The sequence below is a fragment of the Haliotis rufescens genome, unplaced genomic scaffold (genome assembly GCF_023055435.1).
Source record: "Haliotis rufescens isolate VD_foot unplaced genomic scaffold, xgHalRufe1.0.p SCAF_5, whole genome shotgun sequence".
NCBI classification, from domain to species: Eukaryota; Metazoa; Mollusca; class Gastropoda; order Lepetellida; family Haliotidae; genus Haliotis; species Haliotis rufescens.
In genome coordinates, this window is record NW_025964223.1 from 30,205,527 (window position 1) to 30,215,373 (window position 9,847).

At 40.1% G+C, this 9,847-nt stretch overlaps 1 protein-coding gene across 2 annotated transcripts in view; it reads right to left on the minus strand.

The window, feature by feature from the left end:
* The window catches only part of LOC124122159 (M-phase phosphoprotein 8-like), a 112,501-nt gene extending 102,962 nt beyond the window's left edge, over positions 1-9,539 (minus strand). The window contains exon 1 of one of the 2 annotated variants that reach the window (XM_046485283.2): positions 9,187-9,539. In XM_046485283.2, coding sequence (XP_046341239.1) covers positions 9,187-9,366 — 180 coding nt within the window. In that variant the 5' untranslated portion in view covers positions 9,367-9,539. Of the gene's footprint in view, positions 1-9,094 lie in introns of both variants that reach the window. The other variant, XM_046485284.2, reaches the window with a different exon arrangement.
* Positions 9,540-9,847: the final 308 nt, after the last annotated feature.

The window sequence follows — 9,847 nt, forward strand, 5'->3', positions numbered from 1 at the left end:
ATATTACCATGTTCTTATGTTATATGTGCTCTTATTGACTAGCCCCTAAAACCACCGACCAGAGTGTAGTCGCCCATGGTTGTTCATGGTAATGGAAAAACACAAGGAAGTTATGTTTACCAATATTCATCAATACACTTGATACTAGACAATTCGTACACATTGAGATTCTTAACCATTGAAAATGGCAAACCCTTACCTAAAATTCCCATCCAATTTGTACCCGATTTGGAGCAATTATTCTAAATTTGGCAGACTCATTCAAAGATTTAGGTGAATCGTACTCAAATCTAGCGGATCTGAACACAATTTTAAAGAACCCAAACAATAACTACATTGAGTGAACTCAATTGATTGTGGTAGCATTTTGTTGTTTTAGTTTTAAACTACTAAGTTCTTGGGAGTCAGACAGTGTAGCAAGCAGTTTACACAGTCAGTTATTGGACTACGCATGCATTGTTATATGAAATACAAAACAAACAATGTCTGAATGTTTTGCAGTAAAATTACATAAATTTTCACTGTGAACAAATACATGACTACAGATTGTCTAGTTCCATTTGACAATGTGTTTATCATTAAGCCCATGAATATATTCTTACACTCAGCACATCTCCCACATCAGACATTGTTGAGCTCATTCTTAAAAATACAAGTGACATTTACTGTTTCATACTAACTGCTGAAGTGCAATTTTCATAATCAAACTAACATATTTTTTTTTAGCTTCGGATTGACAAACAAAAACAGACAAAATTTAAGTAAGCAATATGCATATCACGTTGAGAGGTTGAGCAAGGTTAGCAGGTCAAAACAGTAATCTATATAAGATGGATTGTAGTCAAAACAAAATGGCAGAATGGCCTCAAAACTCAAAAGTTAAAACAGCGACAAAAAGTCCTAAGGGCCACAACAAAAAAGTCAAAATGTCCATGATATAATTAATGATAAAAATACAATGTGAGCAGGATGTGTACAGACTATACATGCTAGATGTTGTTATTACAATGTGATAACTTCCAGTCGAGTTCACAGGTTGTTTGAACCAATCTTTGTACTGACCAGTGTACCAATCTGTTGTGAAAACATGAATACACTTTTATTCTAATGAGGAAACTTTTCAGTGTTTTAATTTCAAACTAACCCATTCAACACCAACCCCTTCAGTCATGGATCAACTCCCCATGCTGGTGAGACAGGGAAGCTGACATCAGTGAAAGTGAGGGTGTCTAGCTGGGAGAGCCACATTTCAGAAATGGCTATTGCCAGTAGAGCCACATTTTCAGCTAAGTGCATTTCACCTATTCTAGCGGGTAATTAATTTATCCGATTACTGATACCTTTATATGAGTGTACCACATTTAAATTACTAAGCGTGGTGTTCTTTAGAGATCAAAGGCGGTCTTAATTGACATTGAGTTCATCCTGTTATTCATAACATATTTAAGTGACGTCGTGTTCACTCCATATCAGAACCATGGCAAACGCACAAGTTCAAATAAAGTTCATTGAAAGTGTCAGAGGAGGCGTACATTTGTACTATGATGGCTTTCGGTCTAAGAGCAGTCGTGGTGAAAGAAGATAATGGTCCTGTATTGTCAAGGAGTGCACTGCAAGGATCACAACTCTGGGTGAGTTGCTCCACGCCATTGAGATCATGGGTCACTCCCACGACCCACAACCATTCGAGTTTGAGGTTGATGCCTTTAAGGCTAGACTGATGGAGAGCGCGAGGACAGAAACGACACCTATACCCACTATCTATGGAGAGGAGATATCCAGACTACGCCAACATCACGATATTGTCTCAGATGACCTCCAGAAGCAGATACCAGCCCGGAAGTCTCTCACCACTATCAGCAGACCCCAGATCCAGCTGGAGGAGAAGTACGCCCAGACTGAGGGAGGCGACCAGTTCCTACACCGTGTAAGTGACAACATCCTCATCTTCACTACAGACAAGAACATTGAACATTTGTGTACTGCAGACATTGTATTTTGTGATGGTACATTTTATGCCTGTCCCAAGTTGTTTGATCAGATTTATTGTTTACATGCCGAGGTGTTTGGCCATATGTTTCCATTAGTTTACTGTTTGTTGTCCAATCGAACAAAAGAGTGTTATGTCAACATGTTTCAGTACCTATGCGATTTTGCTAGTAGAGGAGGTCTAGAGTTTGCCCCACTTACAATTCAGTTGGACTTTGAACGTGCAGCTCACATACCGTGACTGATGTATTTCCTGGGACATTAGTTAGAGGGTGTTTCTTTCACTTCACCCAATGTATCTGGAGGAGGGTGCAGAAAGAAGGTCTGGTGATGGACTATAAGGAAGATGAGGAGGTGAAGAAGCTGGTGAGAAGAGCTGCTGCCCTCCCTCTAGTACCTCGTGACAAAGTGGATGATGTGTGGCTTGATGCCATTGCTGACTCTCCTGCTGGCCCTAAAGTGACTGCCTTAATGGACTACGTGACAACCAGTTGGGTTCAAGGAGGGGCCTTCATGCCAGAGATTTGGATCCATTTCGAAAACCAAGGCCACCGTACCAACAATCACCTGGAAGGGTGGCACAACAAGATAAAGAAACTTGCCAAGAAGTGCAACCCGAACATCTACGAGGTAGTGAAGCTATTTCAGCGCGAGCAGTCACTCAAAGAGGTTCAGTCCTGATGCCATTGCTCTCTCACCAGTGGTCAGAACCTTCACGAAGAAAGAAGTACAAGGCAATCGATGCACGTAGTGCGTCCCTCAAGATCCAGCTCCTAAACCAACACCTGAGTGAGATGGAATATGCTGACCACGTGGGCGACCTCCTTCATCTGCAGTAATGACATTAAATCCATTATGATATTCATATGCTATTCATATTCATCAATGTAAAGTTTTGATGAATATGTTATCCTTGTTGAATAAAAAATGAGAAAACAAGACTTGTTTTGTTATATACGGTGCTGTTAAGAGATGTGTATTCAATTAGTCACCTAATTAGTCTCTGATTATTTAATAAGGATTACATTAACATTAAAATTATTTCTTTTTCAGATTAAAGTGCTTTCAAATCTCTTCATCTAAAAGAATGCTACAAATCAGTAAGACAAAATCTTCACAACCTGGAGAATGTACAAGGAAGGCGACAAAACACCATCTGAGCTGCTTACATATGCACTTCAAACCATGGACCAAGGGTTTAATATGTGATATGGAACTGTGATATTGTGTAGTGCCCCACGTTGGGCGCCAATGAACTTGTTGACAAAGGTGTGTTGGCAAAAGTGACTCAACCAACTGACTGGATCAGCAGTATGGTTGTTGTGAAGAAGCCAAACAAGATTCGCATGTGCCTGGATCCAAAAGACTTGAATAAGGCATTGAAACGTTCACACTACCAAATTCCTACAATTGATGAAGTGCTTCCTCGTCTTGGAACAGCCAAAGTCTTCTCGACTTTGGATGCCAAAGATGGATTTTGGCAAGTAGAACTGGATGAAACAAGTAGCTACCTAACTACCTTCTGGACTCCTCTAGGACGATACAGGTGGCTACGAATGCCCTTTGGCATCGCAACAGCTCCAGAAGAATATCAGAGACGTCAGCATGAAGTTCTGGAAGGTTTACCTGGTGTAGATGTTATTCATGATGACATTCTTGTGTTTGGCTGTGGAGACACAATTGAAGAGGCCACACGAGATCATTACCAAAATCTCATCAGTCTACTGCAAAGAGCAAGATCGATCAACCTGAAGTTGAACAAAACAAAACTACGACTTCGGAGGTCAGCAATACCTTACCTTGGTCATCTTCTTACAGCAGAAGGTCTCAAACCTGACCCTGACAAAGTGTGTGCTATCACAGAGATGCCCAAGCCAACTGACAAGAAAGCTGTTCAACGCTTCATTGGTTTCATCAATTATCTGGCGAAATTCTTACCTTGTTTGTCAGATGCCTGTGAACCACTCAGCGTCTCCTGGACAAAGACGCAGTGTGGTGTTGGCAAACACAGCATGAGGCTGCATTTGAGCACATCAAGACTTTAGTGACTAACACTCCTGTGCTCAGATACTATGATGTGCGTGAAGAAGTGACCATACAAGCAGATGCAAGTGAAGTAGGGCTAGGTGCAACCTTGCTTCAAAATGGTCAACCTGTGTGCTTCGCATCCAGATCCCTTACTCCTACAGAGCAGAGATCCGCACAAATTGAAAAAGAATGCTTAGCTGTGGTGTTCGGCTGTGAACGTTTTGACCAATATGTGTACGGTCGTGAGCTGATCAATGTACAAACCGATCATAATCCACTTGAGACTATCTTCAAGAAATCTCTTCTCCAAGAAGGCTACAGAGAATGATAATACGTCTGCAAAAGTACCACCTTGATGTCCGCTACAAGAAGGGCACAGAGATGTACATTGCAGATTTCCTGTCGCGAGCCTCACTTCCACTCAGGAAGATAGAGCCGAGTTTGAAAGACTATGAAATCTTTGCTGTTTCGGAGGACACTTCCTTCATCAGCGAACTGGAGAATATCAACGCTGCAGAATATATCACTGTCACAGATCAGCGTCTCGATCAAATTCAGAGTCTCACTCAACAAGACGTCAATCTCCAGACTCTCAAGTCCTCCATCTTAGCCGGCTGGCCAGAACAACGTGAGGACACGCCAGTGTGTGTCAGAGACTACTGGACATTCCGAGAGGAACTGAGTGTTCAGAATGGTGTTCTCTTCAAATGATCACGAATTGTGATTCCGCCAGCAATGCAAAGTGAAATGCTTCAGCGCCTTCATGGAAGCCATCTCGGAGCCGAAGCATGCACCGAAGGGCACGTGATGTTGTATATTGGCCAAACATGACTGTAGACATTAAAGACCATGTTGGTCAATGCACAGTGTGTTCAGAAATGAGGCCCAATCAGCAGAAGAAAACCTTAGTGTCACATGAAGTGCCTGAACGTCCCGTGGAGTAAGATTGGTGTGGATCTTTTCACTCTACATAATGAGGAATATCTTGTTCAAGTAGACTATCATTCAGACTACTGGGAAGTTGACAAGCTGACAGACACAACTTCCACATCTATTGTTGAGTGTATGAAGGCACAGTTTAGCAGACATGGCATACCAGATACCGTAGTGTCGGATAACGGTCCACAACTCACAACACGAGAGTTTGCTCAGTTTGCCAAAGACTGGGAATACAGCCATGTCACAACATCGCCTTATCACAGTCAGTCAAACGGCAAGGCCGAATCAGCTGTAAAGATTGCAAAGAAGCTGATCAAAAAGTCACAAAGAGAAGGCAAAGACCCATGGAAAGCAATCCTGGAATGGCATAATACCCCTACTGAAGGTATGGACAGTAGCCCTGTACAAAGAATTATGTCGCGTCGAACACGCACAACTCTCCCAGTTGCTACACAACTTCCGAAACCTGAGCTTGTTGACAGTGTCAGTGCCAAGAAAGCCCTCAAGCACAGAAAGGCTAAACTCTATTACGACAGTCATGCTAAGGAGCTACCTGAACTCGCAGTTGGTCAACCAGTACGTGTTCAACCAGTGCCTTCAGACACAACGGGTAAATGGCGTCACGGGACTTGCGTCAGACAAGTGTCGACAAGGTCATACATTGTTGACATTGATGGTAAAGAGTACAAGCGCAATCGCAAGTTTCTTAGATCAACGTCTGAAACTACACCACCAAAACAGTTGCCGGAAGTTACAAGTGAGATTGAACCAGATTCTCACATAACAGCGAAAAAGACAACTGCTACCAAGACATCGCCTGTTGTGAAACCACCTCCTTCATTGCCACCAGTACCAGTCTCTCTAGAGTTTCCTAAGGAAAACATCAAGACCACCAGGACAAGAGCAGTCAAACCACCAACCAGACTGAAAGACTTTGTTACCTACTAATTGTGCCAAGGAATGAGCACGATTTGTGAACTGTTTCATTTTGACTTCAAATGCAAAAAGAGCACTGTGTTTTAATTTCTTTGTTGTGTTCTCAGTATGGTATTTTGTCTATAGGAATTTCAGAGACATTCCACAGAGACTTTACTTAGTTAACATGTTAAGTTTTATAAAGCAGTTTGAATATTTTAAAGAGACTAATCTGTACATTATTCTCAACCTATCTGCCACAATATACCAGTATTTTAATATTACTTAACTTTTGGAAGAAAAGGGGGATGTTACGAGAGTAATCCTTTTCCGTCATAACTGCACACATTCTTACTTTTGTATGTAACCCTGATGCGTTCTACGTCATTAAAATAGTATACCAACAGAATTTGTGCTGAATTAAGATCTGCGTGCATATGGTGTTACGAACTGTTATACAATGTATATAATACAATTAATGTGAGTTTGTCTTCTTTATTATCTGTGTGGCCCTTATGACTTTTTTCAGTGGCCGTTTTGACTTTACCTTTTGAGATCATTCTGACATGGGGCTGTTTTGACCCACTCCATATAAGACATATATATATCAAGTAATATCATCTACTGATGACTGTTCCAATTTCATTATCAAAGGGGAATAACTGCAGTAGGCCATATGCATCTGCCACACCTGCACTGTTTAAGCATGGGAGAAATTAGCCTGGATAATACACGTTCTTTGTGGTTCTTACAGCTTCCGACAAAAGGAGGGGAGGGAAAAAACTACTTCAAGTTCATGTATAATATGAGAAGCACTCCTAAGTTTATACATGCAACAAAAACCTTGACAATTATGTGTTTGAAGTCACAATTAGATTGATTGGCAAGAAAAAATTAATTATTGCTTATATCTATGAAATGTGGACTAATTTACACAATAATTATCCAGTATTGTGAAATGAGTGGAAGAATTGCCTGTGATCTGTAAAATGGTGGTCTGAATTACCTGTTATTTGGCATAGGTATTCCCTACCTCATTAAATTCATAGTCCTAATCTATACTGGCTAGTGACCAGTTATTACCGAGGACCAATTATCGCCATCACCCTGTTGATCGTGCACATGATCCCATATCATTTTACTTTTGCTCGTTTTCATTAGAAGAGAGGAATATTTATCCGAAAATGATGAACAAAAGAGACTCTTGTGAGAAAATATTCTTAAAAAACACCATAATCACCTTGCTCATGGGCGGTGTCACATGACTAATTCACTTGAAAATATAAATCGAACAAAACAATGATACACTTTCAGTTCTGTCATTGCTTTCTATCTGTCTGTCATTTCTTCCCCAAAATACAATTCTGAAACCTATTTGAGCTGTATTTCCAAAAATGCATAACCTGTATATATTGCTAAATCCATAGTATACTCGGACCCCATGGTACCGCGGCATTCATCGTATCGCGGCATTTGTGATTTCCGATAGTTCACGCGGGACACGCCTCTTAGCGGCTGTCTATTAATGCAAATCAGTAACCAGGAAGTGCTCACTTCGTAAACAATTTCAATTTCCTCGGAATGTTCCGTCTGCTGTAAGTAAGGAGTTATTAATCCGTTGATACATATTTCTGGCATCTGTTGTAATATTGCCTTACCCCCATCTATCAATGGCCAACGATATAACCCGCAGTTCCCCAAGTAAACTTTCTCTATCGACCTGAACTAGATCATCTGCATATTCATGGCGACTAATGAGGTAACGTAAGTTACGTAGTCCGCACATTTTTTCCCGCTCTGTGCCCAGAATCTATTGGGAGATCATAAGGGCCATAATGCCAAACTTAGAAATACGTTCTTCACTAGTAACCAAAAGATAAATACATACTTTGGGCATACTAGGAGTGCTTTTTATATATTTATTGTTGACTTTTGACATTTTTCCATTTTGTGACAAATTATTGTCATCCAATTTTGTTTTAACAATCTTAAAATATCATTTCTGATATTTTGATGTTGACTTATAAAAATATTTTTCTCTTACTTTTCGGTAAATATGCATTGAATACCCATTGCTGATAACACATTTAGAATTTTACTTGTGCTGTCTTTGCACTTGTCTGGACAAATCACTGATGTCTGTCATGATCATACCAAGTGGTTGGTAGAATTATGTCCTCTTTTTGTCCAATTCGGACCTCCATACACAACTTTTCTCTGTACCGCGATACGATGGAGTTCTCTCCCTTGTCAAACAGAGCGCGAGGCCCGGCTTTTACTCGGAGCTACTAATGTAAATAATGAACTTTTATCAGTAAAATATGCATTGTTTGATAACATGAATGATATCTGATACAGAGAACACAAATAAACATAAAGGTTAGTGAGTGCATTTTGTTCCGTTTAGCGTACATGACAAGTACCGCGATACCCCGAGGTTGCAGGCTACATAGTGATTCAATATGTAGATTGAATTTGGTGATATTGGTTGTTGTCAGTTTGCAGACGACAAATTGATAATAGCATTTCTTATTCACTTTGATGAATAAAAAAATTGAGTGCCATACCCGAGATACTTAAAAATGTAATTTGTATAACTGAAGCGGTGTGCGCTCACACGATGACAATAAGTGGTAAAGTAAGTCGACGTGAAAATTCTATTTCCACTGTTTTGATTCCCTATCGTAGCGTTATAACAAAAATCAAGTGAATCTTATTCCATTGACAGAGATATGCACACATGCTCATAGTTTCACAAAAATTAAAGTTATTGGTACAGTCAACTTTGTATGAGGAAAATGTCAGAGATAACATGAAAAAAATGAGAATAAGTGGTCGGAAACCAGTATGGTTTCCATCAGGAGATCTACCCATCTTGTAACTTGGCTGCTATTGAGCCAGGCCTTGCATATCTGTGTATACAAAATGTTCTGGAGATTAAAATGCCTGCTGTTGGATAAAAAAATTCTACCAAGTAAAAGGTTACACCAATGCTGATTATCACAACTAGGAGGAAATAATTTCATATTATCAATAAGTGAAGACAGCACATTATTTAATCTAGGCAAGTCCCCCTGGATCTCAGTTCTGCAATTAAATTGAAAATCTCCACAAATGCATGTCTGTACTAATAAAATGATACATATGGGTTGATAATTCAAATATCAACAGGCAGCCGGCTTAGAGTGTATGGTGAAAAACATGTTAGTGAACAAAGACATACCGTCAGTTCTTAACAACACAGCTGAATATTGTCTTGAGAGCAGCCGCTCCAGACATCTGAGTTACTTATATAGAAGGCCAGTAGTCACTCACGTTAGCATTTTTCTTCATTCCTACTATATGCTCTACTTCATATAATTCTTCTGCTTCACTATCAGCACTGTTACTCCCCTCTACTGTCGACATCGAGTCTTCCTCGACCATTTCTTCGTCAGACATCGGCGCACCTTCCTCGTCGTCCGCCATATTGCCCACTGACAGCGACCAGGCCATGTTCACAAAAGGGGTGATCTAGAACTTCAAAACATGACGACTTCGCGGGTAAGTGACTTGCACGTTTACAGCAGTGTGGGAATACAATAAACACAAGATTAATAACATGTACAGGTGATTGTACAGAAGGATTCCCAGAAAGCCTCTCACTACAAATCCCATATATGTGTTACATTAACATCATTGCTGCTCAACTGATCAGTGGACCAAACCATTGACCTATATTTACATTCGTGAACGAAAATTAGGTCAGTGGGACCTATATCAGCTGTATATATATGTACAATGACACCATCCACATTATCTGGTTTAAGATTGGACCTACGATAGCCTAGACTAGGTCTCCTGTACGTTTTAAACAATTCCAAAACTCGCGGAAAGTTACTTTATCATCAAAATTGATGCTTGTTATTAAATATAAGCGAATATTATTAATGGTTATAAATATAGATCTAGATCTAAATAGCAAATTTAGTATTAG